Genomic DNA, 20,510 nt, shown 5'->3' on the forward strand with positions numbered 1-20,510 from the left:
CTTTATAGCGGCTTTATGATTCTTCTCGTCTTGTCGTAATCGGTCTTTTACTGGAGGTAATTAACCATGTCGGAACATTTGAATAAGAACTAAACTTCCCTTTTCTGTCTACGAATGTGTGACTTAGTCTGTTGCCTTATTTCTCTGTGGTATTAACACAGACACATGAGGGCTTAAAGGGAAGTTTTGTCATCATATTTTATTCAATGTCATGTCCTTTCTTTCTCATGTGGATCATAAAAAATATTTTAGAAAATGTCATGATGGAAGTCAATGGGCACTAAAACGGTTTGGTTATCAACATTCTTCATCAAAATATCTTCTTCTGTGTTCCACATAAGAACAAAAGTCATATAGGTTTGGAACAACATGAGGGTGAGTGAATGATTTTAGAATTAAAATTTTTGGGTGAACTATCTCTTTCAGGTTAAAGTTCTGAAAGCTCGTTTAGCCATTCTGAGCTGATTATTGTTCAGCTGAATTTGATCAAATTCCAGCAATTTCTGAGAAACTGCATTGTGACAAGTGTAATCTATTTTATTAGACATAGGTTAATGAAAACTTAAATAAGCTGATTTAAGGGCAATCTCATAACAATTACCCTCATGCAGGGTATAATACATGCCCAATATAATTAGTTTCTGGTGTAGTGCAATCATGAAATTTTAAAGTCTGCTAGGATCGAGATCTGACATCACATTTTTGAATATTCATTTTTTATTTATGGTGTTTTACATATAAATATCATATCAACACTGCATGCAATGGCAATCGAATTTTTTTTGAAAGCTTGTAAGCAATGTTTATGTTAGTTTAGATGTTAAGTAATTTAAAGCAATAAAATGCTTTATAAAAACAAAAACAAAAAAGTAAAAGAAAAGAAATCCCCTGTACATGGAATAGTCCCATTATTCAAACATGGTAAAAAAAAGAAGAAAAAAAAGCCAGAAAAGCCAGTATGTATCATACATAAATAATTTAAAAAGCAAAACATTAAAGGTCCATTACAATTATGTGCATACAAAGTAACATTTTAAATAAATTAGCTTACATTCAACCTACTTGAGACATGTACTTTGTTTTTTTAAATTATAAAATATGCCACTTCTTTATTACATGAGTAGCATTAGAACTACTATTAGTAGTAGAAATAGTAGCATTTTTAGGGCATTTGAGAAAAGTCAGTGTATTTCAGTAAATATGCTGAATCTAAGTTATAGTAATTGAAAGCTGCAGACCAGAGACAAAACGTAACACACAAATTCACAGACAAAATACAGCTTCGTACTAGTAAACCTGTCGGCAGACTTGAAGTAAAAACATGTTTAAATGCTTACTTGGTTTGTTTTTATAATATATGAAAGTGCATCCACTTGTCTCGACTGGGGTTGAGTTAACGATAAACTCTCTGGTTGAGCTTGAATAGCTTGTTCAAAGTTCATGCCTCCAGAAGGTCAATGTGGACCGCTCTGGTCACACAGGCTAGCAGAATGACGTTTAGCTCACAACTTTGTACCTTTGTCCTTATTCTCAGTGTTGCCATTCTCTTCACAGTGAAAGCTACCATGCTCCAAGGCGTAATTCTGCTTATCCTGATCCTCATCTGTGCTCTGTGTGCCTTCCCCATCCTCCTCTGCCGATGCCCCCCGCCTACAGCGCTTCATTGTGCAATAAACTACAAATACATCAAGGGTCATCATGATATGTGTTATCAACTTTTCAAAGTAAAGTGAATGTTATGATTCCCAAAACAAACTATCATATTTCCACTGTGTAAATGCAGAGTGAACAAGTGTTTCATCTTACGTCCAATTGCAATCACAGCCACAACCAGTTGGAATATACTGTAGATTAAGGGGAAAGCGAACATGAGCTCAAGCTCCGCAGGACTGAAGGACAGCTGGGTAATAGTACTGGCCAGCTGGGCGTTCTGCATGCCTGTTTCTAAAGCAATGGTGCGGCACCTGCAAAACATTCATGAGAAATAAACCATCACATATTTCTTCAGACATTCTGCCATATTTATTGACCCCTCAGAGCATGTGTGCTAACTGTCCCAGCAAATCATCTAATGCCTTATGGGAAAACAAAATTGACAGATTTTTACCTGTACCAAGGTTGTCCCACAAAACGTGCCAGGAGAAAGCCCAGACCAAAGCCAATAAATGGATAAATGGTACCGATGATCCAAAGCGAAGGAGCAATGGTCCATGAGGACTGATAAAGCACACCACCTATGACTGCAATGATGATGATGAGGAAGATTCCTACCACAGATCCCACCTATACATAGAAAAACAAAACACGTGTGAAGCTGCATGGCATGCATGAGAGTTTACAATATAAACACAGAAACAACTTACCTTGAGGATCTTTTTGGCTGCTTTGGGCCACCTGTGTTTCGTGAAAATCCCGAGACCGACAGGCACAAGTAAACTCACTAGTGTGATTCCTGGAATGATCATCAGCAACATTTAAGATACAAGTTCAAACAAATACATAAAATGGAAAATCTTGTGTTTAGGTCATTTGAGGCCGGCTTACCGATGCTGTCATAAGGGATCTGGATCGCATCGCCTGAAGTCCAGACTGAGGTATAGATGAGCAGACAAAGAGGCATCATTCCCAGAGCCAGAATTGAAGAACATGCTGTCATGCTGATGCTATGGGCAGCAAAAATCTGCGTTTAGTTGTGGTCTAAAAATCGTCATTCTGTCTATAAACTTTATAAACCTGCGTCATTGGATTATGATAAATCGAATCAATTTGCAAATGCTGTTTAAATAATTTGGGTCTAGTTATGCTAAAAAAAACAATAAGAATGCATTAAACAAAGTTGAATATTTTCTGTATTTAAAAACTTTCTAAAATATACTATAATCACAACACTTGTATTATTATTCTAAAATAATAAACAATAAAATTATCTATAAATATAAAAATATAATTTATTAAGCAGATAAAAAAAAATCTAGTTCAGCATAGTAGACATTTTATGAAAACAATGAAAGTAAACCTACATATGCCCCTACTGCATTTAAAAAAGACAGACTTCATGTTCAAAAGAGCTGGTGTTTACAAAGTTTATTTCTAGGAATTAGAAAGCCTTCAGTGTTATAAGCAACAAAATGACAATGAAAAGTGAACAGATTGATAGTCTCACCTTAGGTCCATGTCTCCATCGAGCCAGTAGCAGAAAACATTGGAGCTGGAACCTCCAGGGCAACAGCCCATGATGATGATGACTATAGCCTGGACTGGAAGCACGTTGAAAATCAATGAAAGTGCAAAGGCTGTGAAAGGCATGATACCAAACTGGCATAGGAAACCGATGAAAATGCCCCAGGGCCTGCGGATGTGCACCCAGAGCTTTCTTGCTTCGACAGTGCAACCCATTGAAAACATGACCAAGGCCAGCATGATGGTAAGCGTGGTGCTCATCACCACGTTGAGGATGTCATTGAATGGATCACGGGGCACCAGGCAGGACGTGCCCGTGCAGATGGTGGCATTTATGTGGCAGGTGGGCTCTGGTGTGCACATGTTGACCAAAGTGAGTTTGAATGAAGTGGTAAAGAAAAAAAGTAGGATCCTGTGGGGCAGATGGTGTAGATTCCAATCGAGACGTTGTAGAGATGATGTTATTTGAGAAAGTGAGCTAAGATTCCAGATTGTTCCTGCACATTTTCCAAAACACCACCCTTCCCACCCTCAGTTCTTTCTTTCCTGCATCCCGGGTGACAAAAAGTAAACTTTTACCTGTCTCTTAGAGCTTTAATATCTGTCTGTTGTCTATTAAATTCACAGGAAAAAACGTTGAAAAATTATTAACTTACTGCAAATGTTTTATGGGGTCAGCGTCCAAATGCCAACACATAAAAGAGAGTGGACGTAAAAAAAAAAAAAAGAATGTAATTGTCGAAGTTAAGTTTAGACACAATAAATGAAATTGCACCCTCCTGCAATTTTATAGCACGGTGGCACTTACATTTTATTGTTTTTCTCCAGATACGGCCCTATACCATCACCATTCACCACCCCTGCTGTTGCTGAGTGGAGAAGACATGATGCCTATGACCCAAATCTGTATGTGTGCTATACAGATGAAAAGAAAAAAAAATATCATAAACTGTATGATTGTTTTTAAAAGACCCTTTAGAGATATGACTGTAGGAATGTATGGCACATTACTCCTTTTCAATACAAAAATGCACACACATTTAGTTTACACACATTCACAAAGTTACATTTTTAAAAAGTTAAACAGTTTGAGGTCTTTATATAACCGTATAGCATCTGTAAGGACACTTAGATGCAAAGTTCATTGATGGAATTGGTATACTGCTCTCGCAGGGTAAAAAAAGAAGCTTTATTAAGGCTTTTAACTCTCAGCTACAATAATGAAATATTAAAAAAGAGGCCACAGCACACCAGGTTTACAACAAACCAGGGAGAAGAAATGACCCTGAGAGATTAAATTAAAGAGTAAGAAGCCCTTTTGTTATCCATTCACTGGGTTTAACCCATTTACTTGGTTCAGTAATTAAGTCATTCTACAAATAGACCACAGTTTACAGTAATTATGTTAACAGAAAAACTAGTCAGGAACTTGATCTGATCGGATCATGCGGATACATTTTGGTTTAATCTACAAAGGCATGAGCAAGATTTAAAGTTGAACAGTCACTCAAAAAAGAGGCTTTTAACTCTCAGCTACAATAATGAAATATTAAAAAAGAGGCCACAGCACACCAGGTTTACAACAAACCAGGGAGAAGAAATGACCCTGAGAGATTAAATTAAAGAGTAAGAAGCCCTTTTGTTATCCATTCACTGGGTTTAACCCATTTACTTGGTTCAGTAATTAAGTCATTCTACAAATAGACCACAGTTTACAGTAATTATGTTAACAGAAAAACTAGTCAGGAACTTGATCTGATCGGATCATGCGGATACATTTTGGTTTAATCTACAAAGGCATGAGCAAGATTTAAAGTTGAACAGTCACTCACAAACATTCAGAGCTACACTTTCTGTCATTTTATTTAGAAGAACAAATAACAGCAACAGAAAGGAATGTGCATTTGGGGTATTCCCTAAGATCTCACTAAAATATAAATGTTGTTAAACCATACACTTGATTCCTGGATCATTCAGGGAGTTTATACAGAGCTGCATGAATCCTGAAACCAGTAATAATATGATTCTAGCTGCTGCATTTGAAAATAATACATAGATTCAGCAATTCAATGGCTTAAATCAGTCATTTTCAAATTGGTTTTATAACATTGGGTCCAGACCTCAGATTTGTCTTTGTGACGTGTGGAAAGGCAGTGCAGTACACTCACGACTGTTTAGCGTTAAGCTGTAGATTTCCTGTTACATGTGCTATGAAACACTTGAGCAGATAAATCCCAGAGAACTGGACTGAACTGCATGTCAAAGGAAGATGGGAGAGAGAAAGAAAGTTAAGTGTATGTGTGTTACCTATCACTTTATATGTGAAAACTGACTTCCTGTATTGACACACAAAAGCAAATGCAACTGTTTCCACAACCCCTAGCCTTATCTTATCAGCAAGTTGATAACCATCTGACCACATTAACATTTTTCATCTAACAGAGAAAACCTTCCTCATTTTAATAAAATTATAAGTCAGAAGCACTGATATATCCTTATAACAGATTTGATCTAATTGCTGGTGATCAAGAGTACCTCATACACACACTCACATAAAACCAAAAGAAGTGACGAAGGATGAGTGTGCATTATAAGCTCAGCACTGCTCATACGTACATCATCACGATGACATGTGAAATACCTTAAAACATTCTAATGCCGCCGGAATGTTGTAACAATCCTTGATGTGGCCAATGTAGCAGACTATATCACACACACACACACACACACACACACACACACACACACACGCACGCACACATGCACGCACACACAGCAGTGTCATTTTCAGCAGCCACTGCTCAATATACATTTCTTAAGTTATTAGATTAATATTCTCTTTAAGTTGTGCTGTTTTTTTTGTGGAAATCATTATACATTCTTTTCAGAATGTATTGATGAATGTAAAGCTTAAAAGAACAGCATTCATTTGGAAAAGAAAACTTTTGTAAATGTTTGATTTTTTTGTGATATTTTCTAAATTATGTATATGTTTTATTTATTTTTTTTACAAAATCTGCTGATTTGACACCTAGATAATGTTATTTAGCTGGCTAACATAAATTAGGTTTTGTCAGAATTGATGTAACCGTGCTTCAAATGTGTGTTTATGAATTACTGGAGTTTAAATTACATCTCTATATTTTCCGGCTTTTTTTTTTTTTTAAAGAAAATATATAGTAACACTGACTGGACCAACAGAAAATAAATTCACATAGATAAACTCTGTTTAGTCAAGTCAAGTCAAGTCTGCTTTATTGTCAATTCTTCCACATGTACAGCACATACACACAGAGAATTGAAATTGCGTTACTCTCAGACCCTTGGTGCATACAGATAACATAAATACAGATAGGTACAGATTAAATACAAAATACAAAATACAAAATACAACTATACAAATATACAAATAAGGTAAAATGTAAAAAAAATATATATATAAAGCACAAGGCATATGGCAGATAGAGTGCAAACCAGTAAAAGTAAACAACAGTGCAGATATAATGATTGTAGTGCAAAAAACAATGATTTGTAGTGCAAAAGAGCTTTATATGTAAACTTTTCTGGATGCAAAATGATTATCATAATTACATAGAAATAAATTACAAAAGAGAGTGTGTCTATACATCTTACCTCACTAGAATTGGCTGTGGGAAACACATGCTGGTTTGATTTTTGATGAAGTCCCGAAGCTGTAGAGCAAGAGCCAACAAAACGCCCTGTCGGGTTCTGTCTATTTTAGTTATCCCCAGCTAAAACAAGACAGAGAGAAACAAATGGTTATTTTTTGGCATCTTATATATATATATATATATATATATATATATATATATATATATATATATATATATATATATATATATATAAAATACAAAAAAATAACCATTTGTTTCTCTCTGTCTTGTTTTAGCTGGGGATAACTAAAATAGACAGAACCCGACAGGGCGTTTTGTTGGCTCTTGCTCTAACGCTTCGGGACTTCTAACTGAAATGTGACTGCCCAAAATTACACACAAATGTGACATAAATGCCAAGAGCAAGTATTTCAGGAAAATAATATATGTATATATATATATATATATATATATGTAGGCTACATAATGTATTCTTTCCAATGAAGAGACAATAATCTTGTGCGTTTGAAAGTCAAAGATGCATAAACCTTTGAAATAAGTACTTTTGGCTTGGTTTACACTACAATCATTTTTTTTTAAACTCAGTCTTTAGGACTGGGTATTTTACAAGAAATTAAAACAAATAATGCTACAAATAATACAATTGGAACTCCATTAAACTAAATGTAAAACTGTAAAAATATCGAATTCATGGAGTTATAAGATTTTATTAAATAACATGTAATTACTATTCTAGGTCTAGAAATCACACTTTTACAATCAGGCTACCTCATATATTCAGGTTTTTCTACACAGTGGTAACTCTGGTTCTTCAATGAAACAAGAATCGTTGAGGAGGTGGTTAAAAAAAGATAAATGAAAAAGTTTTCGTGTTAATGCTTTATTTTGTCTTGTTTTAAGTTATCTTGATGCCCTTTGGAAGTTTGCTGTGGCCCTCTGGTTGATCTAGACTGAGACGCTGATAACAGCATATAGTACTCCAACGCCCCCTATTGGACAATCGTAGTAAGAGCATGAGACAAACCCACATACGGCAAATTGAGCTCTTCACACATCTCCACAGCAACTAAATCCACCTTCTGCAGACCTGCACCTCCATCAACCAGCAAGAACGTACTCACAAGACTAGAGACACATAAATGAGAAAATCAAAGAAAGAAAAACTGAATTCTGTCATTTATATATACTGACACATGCTTTATCATCTACTACTTTCTATACTCAACACGAGCATGCAAAAAGAAATATCAGTATTGTGAGCTAATACAAAACAGTATCAACTTCAATCTACTTGTGACGCTCTTGAAGGTACGGTTTAACCATCTCTACAAAGTCCCGTGGGACATTGTGTCCATACCCCGGCATGTCTACAAGAGTAAACGCCTTTCCCACAGTGAAGAAATTTAGTTTTTTGGTGTGGCCCTGTGTGAAAATAAAGAATGAAAATGAGTTATTTCTGACCATGGAGAACTGAACGGCAGAGAACATCCATGACATACAGACTCACCGGAGTTTTAGAGACCCGCACATCTACATCCGGCGCAAGAGAGAACAAGGCACGGATGAGAGAAGACTTCCCCACGTTGCTTCTGCCCATAAAACACACCTGCAATGCACACAAACACTCAAAGCAAACCTGAGACGCAATTTGAAATGTCTAGTGCAGTGGTTCTCAACCAGGGGTCTGCAGGATGACTTCAAATTATTTAAAATTAATATCATACATTTCATATTAATATGTTAAAGCAATCTAAATGAATTTAAATGCTAAAATAAACATACAACACAGATGTAAACTGAAATCATATTTCAAATGACAATTAAAGACAATCTTATGTTACCTCTGGCTGTTTAAGAAGAGGTACATGGTCTATCCGGACCGCAGAGGTAGAGTAGTCAATACTATGTTTAGAGGAGGGAGTGAACGGTGTCTCTGCCTGACAGAGTTCCTCCAAGCTGGGATGAAAGATCTTGAATTCTTCCTGACTGACCTGTGAGGAAAGGTGCTCCTCCAGACTGCTGAAGGGGTACAGAAGACCCTGACGCCTCCTCTCAGCGAGCACACACACATGTTTGATGGAGGCCAACTGATGAACTCTCTGAGCTACCAAAGGATAACATGATATATGTGTCTGAAGTAGAGGCAATGCCTTTATCCTCAGCATTGTGTTAGATCAATTCACTCAGGATGACAATTTTTTTGCTTTTTGAAGTCAGTTCGTGTGTCACATCCATTCATTGGGATTTTGAATTTGCTTGCTTGATGGTTTCTGAAGTTTAAATCTTTCAACTAAGATTGACTAAATTAAATACTATGGTCCATATCTATCCACTTGGATCCAGAATTGTAGTCTTTACATAATTCAATCAGATATATCAGCATTTAATTCACAAATAGATAATAGACATATCACATGCCATGCATGCGCTGCATTTTGACAAGCTTTAAGAACGTGTAATCAAAACACACAACAGTGAAACACACACCTTTTACTGCAAGCCTACCCTCTCTAGGTCTTACATTCACTAGACTAAACTTTATACAAGTCTATCAAAGCCACATGAGTCCCGAAATGCACCGCGTCGCGCAAAAGCATTTTTTTAAAAAAATCATTAAATTAATGAAATAATATGTCCATATCAACTTGTATTAATGGAGAGTCCAAATAGGCAATTTATTTATGGTTAATATTGTCGCAGAAATATGTGTGTATGCGCATGTTACATCAGAATCGATCCGAAGCAAACAAACACAAGAACAAAGGTTCCGCCTTATTCTGAAAGACTGTATGGGAAAACTAAACCCATTCATTTGAACCAAACCTGTAAGTTTATTTCTCACTATGCAGATATATGTACTGTATATTGTGTTTATTGCCTTTTACAGCACTTTAGTTACAAATAACTAAACAATACTTGGCCAGAAGCAAGCCGCGCTTTCTAGCTTAATTTGAGTACTTTGTTTTTAGACGTTCATTTCATTTATACTGCTAGAATTACCACACAAATCATGGTTTTAAACGGTATTTAAACACAAACTTTGGTTACTGGGTTGTAAAAAATGTCAAACCCCAAATAAATGAATATAAAATAAATAGAAATCGAATTTTCTGAACATTATTTATCTCTCAATCTAATCTTTCAATTTGCGTGTGCTTTAGTATGACAAAAACTTGCACAAAATGTGTGCAAAGTACAATGACATTACCCTGCTGAAAAACAAAAGAATAGAAACCATCACAGAATTTGCAACGGTTTTACTGGTTATAATTGGTATTGTATTGGTTTTAATGGAAACTGTACTGTGGGGCTCTGCCTGTAATTTGTCGCCTTTTAGCTTAAAACCACTAAATCCTAATGGAATATTTCCCAACGCTACAGGAAACCATTTTTAAATAGTTGTAATGGTTAATTGATGGTTTGTAATGTTTGTGATGGTATTTTTAGTGGAAACCATTAGAATTTCTGTAATGGCTTCTACTGTTTTTGTTGTTGTTGTTTTTTCCCCAGCATGGTATCAAAGGAAAAAGTAGAGAATTAGGCCTACATGAAGTGAATTAAAAAAACAACAACGTAACAATATAAATAAAAATACAGTGTATTTGCACATTTCAATAACAGAATAGGCCTACACAATATAAGTGACACAATTTAGCTACATACGAGGGAAACATCAAGTCAGGACGGATCATATTGTTAATATCTGTTGCACCTATACCCTTTTCTTATGCAGTGATAATCAGATATTTGAACAAAACTCATCTATAGGATACAAATTGTATTTTCAATACAACCACAACAAAAACTTTGGAGAAAGATAGGTCTAACAAATGACACCCTTTCGAACTGTGTGTGATACGAATGTTTCAGAAGTAAATATGCTATTTCTACTGACATAGGTTACATCTAACCATTAGAGGGCAGCGGTGTCTAACAATTTTAAAACGCATGCTCAGAGTTTCTTTTCTCAGCACTTTTTCTTTTTAAATGGCAGTACTTCTAGTTGTATTCTGTAGCACACCTAAAACAAATACTTATTAATAATAAAGATACTGACTCTTGAAAAAGTCATATTGTGTAGAATTCAATTGTTTATGCATGCATTTACAGTGCATGATTACATTCATAGAAATATCATGGGCCTATTTCTTTATTCTACATCTCTGGAACTCAGTTAGTTTTATTGCTTGACTGAGTTTAGAAAGGTGTCACCCTGACAGTCCCCCTGCGTGACCTTTCACTGCCAGAAAATGAATGTGTACAGTTGAATTTATCCTTGGTAAGAATGTGAGCTGTAAGTACCACAGACAGTTGAAGGGAACATTTATGGGGATGGTTATTGCCCACCACCATCTAAAATATTTATAGACCTGTAGGAAGAGGAAGTTAAAGCTGATCCTGGAACAGCCTCCCATACCCTAATTCAACCATCAGCTACTACTGGATAAACCACCGTACTGGCATGAGATCAGCAAGTATGAGCAGCACAACCCAGAAGCATTTATAGCTTTCTTACAAAAATCCAGAGTGGAATAGCAACATAAATAAAATAAAACTCAGTTATATCTGTAAATTGTATCGAAGAAAGAATGATGACCTAAACTTAGCCATTCCTTATGAAGGCACAAACTGAATTTTCTCTCTCATTGACTTTAACACTAAACCCAATGGGCAGACACACAGATCACAGTGATGAAGAGAGAGATGTGAAGTGTGAAAAAAGACGGAAAATCAAGTAAGAAGGAGAAGAAATGACAAGTAGTCAAATGAGTTTGGATTTGAGCACAGGAGTGAATAATGAAATAATGAGAATACTAAATGGAAAGATGGAAAGAACTAGATGGATGCAGATTTTAAGATGGAGATCCAGAGAAGTAAAAACAGATTGTCAGACAGCCTATATTTGAAAAGGAATACTAGCATACAGTACATACTGCTTACTGAATACAGTGCAGTACATACTACTGCATATTATTGCTTTATTTATGTGCAATAGTGCTGTAAGCAACCATAAATGTTTCAAACAGCTATGATGTTTATCACATGACTTCATTATGTTACAATTCAGTGAGTGGAGTCCGGATATCATTTTGGACATAAAAACTGTTATTTTGGAAATTGTATACAATTGTGCATAAAATAATCTGGCAGTCTAAATATATAATGGCTGATTTTGGAAGAGCAAACTAGCACACTACTCTAACTATTTCGGCCATTACAGATGAACTGAAATAAATATCAGCTGCCATATAGAAATAGTAAGAGAAGTAGGCTAGTAGGCTAATCATAATTCAGACAATGATTCAAGAAAGAGATGTTTAAAATTGCAACTGATATTACTTCTGGAAATTAAAGTCAAGTATATTCAATTGTGCAATAAAGTATTCCACAAAGTTTTAATTTGGTATTATTTATATACTATTATAGTAATAAAACATTCATTAAATTTTAAATTTAGATTCATGTTTTAGTAATTTTGTTACGCACTTTGTCATTTTTATTTGTATTTATGTATTTTTACATTACTATTTAGGTTTAATTTAGTGTAGTAATTTTAATGCTTCAACTCTAACATATATTTAATATTTACATTTAATTATATTTCATTATTATAAATTATTTAAACAATAAAAAAGCATTTATTTTATTATATTTCAATTATGGCAGTACAGTATGCCATTCTAAGTATACCTACAAAATCTACTGGTGAGACAGTGAGGTAATTTCTGCCACTCATTATAGTTCATTAACATGCACAATGTCAAACAGTTGATGGGTGATCAGATGCTATTTGTCAATGGGATAAAATAATCAATCAGTGATATACATATTAGAATAAGCAGCATCTTTTTTTTCCGTCTGAACTGATCTCTTTGGGACCATTCTGGATTGGCAGAGGTATTTTTGCTTGTAAATGCTACAGAACGAGATGCAGCTGCCGTACTCTCACACTCAGCATTTAATACCCCATCATGGAACGAGCACTTGTTAATGTGACATTGAGTGATTTCCCTGACATCTCCTTCTCGCTCGTCTCATTTGCATGTTAAGCATCCTGCTTCCTTTCACTTCAGCATTGTGACCGACACACAAAGGGCGTCTGCCACCCTTAATGCCTCTGCTTCACCCCTGTTCTGCTCCGTCTCCTAAGAATGAAGCCATACACAGTTCATCTCAGATGACTTCACACAAATCAGAAGGGTCAGTCGTTCAAACAGCTTAATAGACTGACAGAATGTAACTTATATCTGACACACAGGCTTTAATGACACACTCACAGGCAATAAAAATGACATAGTGACACACAAGACAAAGACTCGGTCAATGCGATGAACACACATAACAACCTCACAAAGGAGCTTCTGCTCCAGCCGCACACCCCGGGCGGTGTCGAGTTCTCTTTTTGTGTTTTATAAGAGGGGAGGAAACATGGAGAAATACATTGGGGAAAAGCATCTTACTCATATAACTACAAGGTGTTCAAAACTTGACCACAGTCTGGGTATATTCAGAATGGAATACTACTGTGCAAACACATCGGATACTGCCTATAGTGTGCAAAACAGAAGACATTAATATGCATTTATAAAGATTTTAAACAGCAGTATGCAAAATGGTAGATATGTTTAATACAAGAACTTCTGTCTATTTATCACCCTGGGTACCATAAATATCATATTCTTAAATGTAGTTTTAATAATTACAGTTGAGAAGCATATGTTGCAAATTTAGTCTGAAAACCCCATCTAAAGTGATGTGTGATAGTCTTAGCTGGATTACGATGGTTTCCCAATCTAACCATAAGTAAACGGCCAATTTTACCAAAAGACTAAGATGGAAGATCAACTAAGACCAATCAGTTTCAATCAGTTTGAATCAGCATTTATATTTTCAGGTTTCATTTTAAATTTAGTCATTTTTATGCACTTTTGTCATTTTTATTTGTACTATTTCTAAATAGTTTTAATTTCATTTTATTTCAGTTTTAAGTATGCTTTCAGAAAGTATTTTAATACTTCAACTTTAATACTTCAACAAACTTAACTCAGTTAGCAAGGCAACATTTTTTTTTTTTTAAAGTTTATTTTTCATCTAATATATATATATATATATATATATATATATATATATATATATATATATATATATATATATATATTTACTTTCTACAACTTTCTTCCATCTCCCGACTGCATCTCTGGAGCTCAGCCACAGTGATCTTTGGGTTCTTCTTTACTTCTCTCACCAAGGCTATTCTCCCCCGATATCTCAGTTTGGCCGGACGGCCAGCTCTAGGAAGGGTTCTGGTCGTCCCAAACGTCTTCCATTTAAGGATTATGGAGGAATTTTTTTTATTTTTTAACTTTTTTAACTTTTAAAAAAAGATTTTTTTTTGTAACCTTGGCCAGATCTGTGCCTTGCCACAATTCTGTCTCTGAGCTCTTCAGGCAGTTCCTTTGACTTCATGATTCTCATTTGCTCTGACATGCACTGTGAGCTGTAAGGTCTTATATAGACAGGTGTGTGGCTTTCCTAATCAAGTCCAATCAGTATAATCAAACACAGCTGGACTCAAATGAAGGTGTAGAACCATCTCAAGGATGATCAGAAGAAATTGACAGCACCTGAGTTAAATATATGAGTGTCACAGCAAAGTGTCTGAATACTTAGGACCATGTGATATTTCAGTTTTTCTTTTTTAATAAATCTGCAAAAATGTCAACAAATCTGTGTTTTTCTGTCAATATGGGGTGCTGTGTGTACATTAATGAGGAAAAAAATAACTTAAATGATTTTAGCAAATGGCTGCAATATAACAAAGAGTGAAAAATTTAAGGGGGTCTGAATACTTTCCTAATATACTGTATATATATATATATATATGTTGTTTGAAATAGAAATAATTTATAACACAATAAATGTCTTTACTGTCACTTTTGGTCAATTTAAAAGCAGGCCTATTAGTAGAAACTTCACAACTTCATAAGAAAATGTACAAACAAAAATATTATTTATTAATTTAAAAGTAACATACATCCATACATCAACCTGAAATCAGTAGTATTCCAATTATTACAGATTAATAGCCTGGCCGACATTTGTCTATTACTACTCTGGAGTTGTGTCTGCGAGAAGACATGCTGTACAGATGAGAGATGGGGAAGAAAAGAGAGAATAATGCAGCTCACTTTGCTTAGAAAGGAAAGATTTGGACTGGAATGAGCCCAAGTTAAAGCTCAGTCTGATTGAGAAACTGTAATTACTGCTGTTATAACAGCCTACAGTCACAAATGACTGTCCCAAAGCCAAAGTCACCCTGCTTTAACAACACACACTGACACACAATGGTGAGTGATAGAGCTTCAGAGAGACAGAAAGGAGCAGGTGTGTGTCCTTTGTTTTAGTCACAAGACTTGTCCTGGCTGTGAGGGAGTAGCTACACTAGGCCTACCTTGTTTTCCATACAAACATACAAGGCAAGGGCACCCAGAAGGACAAAATCTATGCCGCACAAACCATCTCCATTTCTAATGTTTTGAGTCCTGTGGGCCGTGCTTCTTTCAAACATTTTGGAGGTGACAATAAATGAGGCAATGTGAACCCATACTGCTGTCCATTGTGCCGCCCTGGGCTCTGACAACACACAGAATACTAACAATGTGTTTAATGGACACAGGAACATGTGGTGCCTCACCTCTGCTACAGTCATCTGAACTCCGAAAAAAGTGTTTTGTGTGTCTTGAAGTGAGAATAAAGTGCAAGAATGCAAGGCAAGAGTGTGAGTCTGAAGGTAAGAGTGTGAGTAAACGTGTAAGGCTAAGAGATGAAGGTCATCTTTTGAAAATCATTCAAAAATCATATATAACTTATAAAACATTGTTCTGTTTATTAGTGGTTTGACATGTTAACGGCTCAGTTTGGACCAAGACAACCTGTTTGTTAAAACAGTGGTAGATGGGGACAAAAACTGGAAGGAATGTTTTGAAATTATTTTAGCAATTATTTGTCATCACTAGTGAAATAAAATTTGTATATTATTGGCCTTAATATGATAATAGAATGTTATTAATAACGATGTAAAGTGTTTGAATTACCCACTTGTTTTTGTCTTTGTAAACCTTCACTTTAATGCTTTTCCCTTGAGATCCTGTGATTCCTCACTTAGCTATAGAAAGCATCCAAAACCGTGCATGAATACACCCCAGGGTGTTCATTCTGCCCCTCTTGTCTTGACATCTGTCCCAGACATGATGAGATGTTCCCTGTGGCCTCTGTCTTGTTAAGAGCTTTGATTGATTAAGGCGGTCTGGCAGTGCAGTACAAGCCACACACCCCCCAACCCACCATCACCTTTCCTCACACATTTTCACTTCCCGACCCATCTGCCCACAATCGTCTTCTCTTCTCACCCCATTTCTCTTGGTTTGCTCCGTGTGTAGGAGGGTCATTCATCTCTTGAGTTATGATAGGGCTTTTTTTTTTCATAATACCCCTGCACAAGAAGTCAAGGTCTCATGATGAGTATCCTCCATCTGCAACTTTTGGCATTTATGTCTCAATTGTGTGAATCAGTTCTTTGCTAGGGGTTTATAAAACAGAAAAAAATGTTTCCACACACACACACACAAAAAAAAACTAAATAAATATATAAAATAAAATGAAAGACATAAATAAATTGCCTGTGTGCCACACATTTAAATTTACATTTATTAATCAAGTACTAAAATTACTAACTGCAATAAAAAATATATAAAAACGACTAAATTACTCAAATTCAAATAAAATTAGATTAAATGTAAACTGAAAAAGCTAATTGAAAATATTGCTAAAAATATAATAGTATATAAATAATAATACTGTTTGCTCACAGAGGGACGATTATGAATGATTATGACAGCGATTATGAATGTATGTTATCTAAGGAGAAAGACATTTCTCTAAAAGTCAGGAACATCCATTTTATATGTTTTCAAAATCATTTCAAATGTAAGTTGCTATAAAATAACTTTTAAGCTAATAGGAAACAAGTTTACTGATTTTCATTTCTGACTTACTTGCTCTTTTAATTGAAAATGCAAGTCAACTTAATTTCCTCATCAGATACTGATTGTACTAATTTGTAATACTGACAAACAATTCTGCAAATTCTGCATGTGATTAGCGAATCAACAGTGCTTTAAATATAAAATGAAGATAATTGACAATTCCCATTGCCTCCTATTTTCATATCTAGCAGGAGGCAGTAGAGCTCTTCAGAAGCACGTCAAATCTCCACCCCCACATCTATGAGGATACTCCCAGCAGGGGGCAGTAGAGTTCCACGAATCTCCTGGGATGCACAGTTTCCACAGTCACCCCGAGTTGAGTTTTGGTTGCGCTGCATGAGGTCCTCGGAGACTTGAGCCTCTAAAGCCTCCTTCTAAATCATGCCTCTCTATCCCTCCTTAACCCCAGCATGCTCCCAGAACATGGCCTTGCTTTTCCAATTTGAGAGAATGCCATACAGCGAACGTGTGGGAGAGTGGAACTAAGCTAACCTTTCACTGTAGAGTAGGGCGCTGTCTGAATGTCAGAGGGCCAACGTGGGGACAGACAGAACATATTTCCCTAAAACAATGAATGGAAAGGATTTCGCGAAATGGACGCCGTCCAGAAAAGTCACAGTGGGCGGCACTGGATGAGAGAAACATGGGAATGAAATCTCATGTTATTCAAACAGCATCTGATATTTGTGCAGTGTAGGTCCAGTAAAGTCAGAGTCTTGTATAAAAGTAACAGATGAGTGAATGCCAAACATCTGGAGCAGAAGGCGGCTGGCGAGAAATGGCTTTTGCATTCAGTTACAATCTAAACACAGATCCGTGTGCCACTTATTATGGGTTATTTAGGAAAAATAAAAAAAGAGTGCTATATAAAGAAATGTACAATAACTAAAGACTGTAAACATTTTGTTTATTGTTAGTTACATTTTTAAAGTTAACAAACTGAACATTATTGTGTAACTACTGTATAGAGCAGGGATCCTCAAATCTGGCCCACGAGATCCACTTTCCTGCTAGAGTTTAGCTCTAACCCTAATCAAACACACCTGAGCAAGCTAATCAGTGTATTCAGGATCATTAGAAAATCATAGGTAGGTGAGTTTGATCAGGGTTGGAGCTAAACTCTGCAGCGCATTGGCCCTCCAGGGCAAGATTTGAGGAACCCTGGTATAGAGTGCAACAGTCGGGTTCCTGAAGTAAAAATCTCATTCACTTTCTCCACGAGGTCGTTAATCAATGGTATATGCTTTTGCATATACCAGCACACATTGTGTGCTGCTTTGTGCAACAGTGTGCAGCAACAACACACATTATTTCACCTTGCCTTTTAAAACTATCATGTTCAACATTAAATTCCTGGTGAAAAACTACATTACCCATGATTCTTCAAATAAATCTCCAGAGAATCAGAGAATTGTGACAAGCAAATTGTCTCAAAACAACATTTTAGCACCCACCCACTCCTGTGAAGCACTGCTAATTACGAAATATATGTATAATCAACATATGGAAATCAATATATTTCTCCATAATTTTAATTTGATGATGTAATTTCACAACATATCATGGAATTGTAGTTCTTTCCCTCATTAAAGTGGTCAAGTACACAGCCTTGTACCTTTGTCTTTTTGCCTGATTTTTGCTTCAAGTCAAAGTTTTTAATGTTGTGTTTCACCTTGTAGCTGCTTAGTTTGGTTCATGGCATATAAGTCTTTAAAAAACACTTTTTAAAAATCCCTATGGGAAAAATACTTCCTGAACCAAGATGGGCAAAATGGGCAAGCACTGCAGCACTCTATGTCCTCATCTATATCCTCTATTGGTCACATGTGTTCTCGTCATATGAATTTGCAGGTCAGCGTTCACCAAACACAGCATTGTGCATGCTTATGAATGGAAGTCAATAGAGTGCAAAGGCAAGTGTGACTGCAGCTTTAAGTTCAATAAATCAAAAATGAATATAGATATATTCCAGAAACTGTTCACAGCTGGTTCTGCAGAATCTGTATATACTATGAAAGTGTCTCAAGAGGAGGGAAAATGTGAGACAATGTTTCGATTAATGAGATCATGGTGAGAGCGGTGAAATACTGATGGGAATGGATGAGAGGGCTATTAAACCCTGCGTCTCTAGAGTTGAGAGTCAAAACTCCACAGAGCGCCTCTGAAAGGAGATCAGATCAGGGGAGATGCATGTGAAGGAGTTCCACACCATGTCCCAGGGGAGGCGACGTAGATGTTAAGTGGGATAGCCTGTGCTGTAGATCTAGCTGGATCTGGTTTGCCTGAGTCTGTCCTACACATTGACCTCCTCCTCACTCATGCTCGCTGGGGTTGAGGAGGGATGGGGGGGGTGAGAGAACATAATTCCAACCCATGAGAGGCTAAGCCATGCCAGAGTAAATCTGCCCTGATCCAATGGCTGTGTGTAACTAGCTACAACCTTTATCTCTTGAGTTCAGTCCAGATCCCACGAAAGAGTGAAGACGAACAAGACTGGAAGGCAGAGAAAGAGGAACTGAAGAAAAAAGAAGAGCGGAGAGGGTGGTGGAGTGCTTATGAGAGAGCAAGAGAGAGCAGGAGACTTACAGAGGGTGAGACAGATTAGTTGGTACTTTGCTCTGAATTCAGATCAGTCTGGCGTGAGGGAGACCCAGCCGATGTGAGAACTGTGAACATGAGGCTGAGCTGATGGATACTGTATCTTACTGAGCACAATCCAGCACACACACACACACTGTACAGAGCTTCTCAATCTAGAATTTATCATCGTGCCTAAAATAATCCAGTTTAGCTAATGAGAGTATGTCAGTTTACTTAGTAAGCCACACATTTTAGACTATATGTCATGATCTAAAAGACTTTTCAAAATTTAAGCTTGAGCTTAAATGCTTAGAATTATTTTATGAAGTCAAATAGACTATAAGTTGCATTTATGTTTTGGTTTTATTATTTATTTATTTTATTTTTTTGTGGCAAAACTGAAATTTGAATTATTATTTTTAACAAAAAATCTGGACCAGGGAGCAAAAGAAAAGTAACCAACAAGTTCAAGCGTACGTGGAAGACTTTTCCATCCAAGACTGTTAGAAAATCTTCCCAAGTGGCACCTCATGAAGTTGGTTGAGAGAATGCCAAGAGTGTGCAAAGCTATAATGTAGGCAAAGGTTGGCTTTGTTATTTTGAAAATATACAATATGCAATATATATACAGTGGGTACGGAAAGTATTCAGACCCCCTTAAATTTTTCACTCTTTGTTATATTGCAGCCATTTGCTAAAATCATTTAAGTTAATTTTTTTCCTCATTAATGTACACAAATAGCTAGAAATATGAGATAATGTGCTTGCTAATGTTTACTAATGTACTTATTAAACATTACTTAATGCTCAACAGATCATCATTTAATGTAAATGGAAATGCTTACAAATGTCATTAAACTTTAAATTCATATGGTCATGCACTTTTTAAAAAAATCTTCAAATGATTTTGACAGATGGTTTACAATGATTAAAAGCTTCATTAATAAATCATTAACAAATATTATGTAATGCTTAACGGATCTTTAGTTAATGCTTACAAATGTCATTAAACTTTCAGTTCATATATGATCATGTACTTATTAAAAATCTACAAATGATTTTATACTGA

At 35.9% G+C, this 20,510-nt stretch overlaps 2 protein-coding genes across 2 annotated transcripts; both read right to left on the reverse strand.

Annotated features, from left to right (window-relative positions):
• Positions 1-1,171: 1,171 nt before the first annotated feature.
• On the reverse strand, positions 1,172-3,752 carry LOC107598182 (ileal sodium/bile acid cotransporter). The gene is made up of 6 exons (XM_016289458.1): positions 3,164-3,752; positions 2,545-2,663; positions 2,364-2,452; positions 2,108-2,283; positions 1,807-1,964; positions 1,172-1,675 (listed from the first exon to the last, which is right to left on the reverse strand). Exons 1-6 carry the CDS (start codon positions 3,541-3,543, stop codon positions 1,503-1,505), a joined length of 1,095 nt encoding a protein of 364 aa, XP_016144944.1. The 5' UTR covers positions 3,544-3,752; the 3' UTR covers positions 1,172-1,502.
• A 1,219-nt stretch (positions 3,753-4,971) lies between these two features.
• On the reverse strand, positions 4,972-9,407 carry gtpbp8 (GTP binding protein 8). The gene is made up of 6 exons (XM_016289459.1): positions 8,657-9,407; positions 8,323-8,421; positions 8,107-8,237; positions 7,844-7,940; positions 6,814-6,932; positions 4,972-5,432 (listed from the first exon to the last, which is right to left on the reverse strand). Exons 1-6 carry the CDS (start codon positions 8,978-8,980, stop codon positions 5,345-5,347), a joined length of 858 nt encoding a protein of 285 aa, XP_016144945.1. The 5' UTR covers positions 8,981-9,407; the 3' UTR covers positions 4,972-5,344.
• Between the last annotated feature and the right edge of the window lie 11,103 nt (positions 9,408-20,510).

Source organism: Sinocyclocheilus grahami, unplaced genomic scaffold (assembly GCF_001515645.1).
Source record: "Sinocyclocheilus grahami isolate Dianchi unplaced genomic scaffold, SAMN03320097.WGS_v1.1 scaffold246.1, whole genome shotgun sequence".
Taxonomy (NCBI): Eukaryota; Metazoa; Chordata; class Actinopteri; order Cypriniformes; family Cyprinidae; genus Sinocyclocheilus; species Sinocyclocheilus grahami.

What these genes read in the sequence shown, in the direction of transcription:
- LOC107598182 (XM_016289458.1), bottom strand. Translation starts at nt 3,543, where the DNA reads ATGTGCACACCAGAGCCCACCTGCCACATAAATGCCACCATCTGCACG. An exon ending in GATCCCTTATGACAGCATCG is followed by an intron (nt 2,453 to 2,544) that starts GTAAGCCGGCCT and finishes TGATCATTCCAG; the next exon opens with GAATCACACTAGTGAGTTTA. An exon ending in GGCTGTGATTGCAATTGGAC is followed by an intron (nt 1,676 to 1,806) that starts GTAAGATGAAAC and finishes ATGTATTTGTAG; the next exon opens with TTTATTGCACAATGAAGCGC.
- gtpbp8 (XM_016289459.1), bottom strand. Translation starts at nt 8,980, where the DNA reads ATGCTGAGGATAAAGGCATTGCCTCTACTTCAGACACATATATCATGT. An exon ending in TACCTTCAAGAGCGTCACAA is followed by an intron (nt 7,941 to 8,106) that starts GTAGATTGAAGT and finishes ATGTGTCTCTAG; the next exon opens with TCTTGTGAGTACGTTCTTGC. An exon ending in CCACAGCCAATTCTAGTGAG is followed by an intron (nt 5,433 to 6,813) that starts GTAAGATGTATA and finishes TTTGACATGCAG; the next exon opens with TTCAGTCCAGTTCTCTGGGA.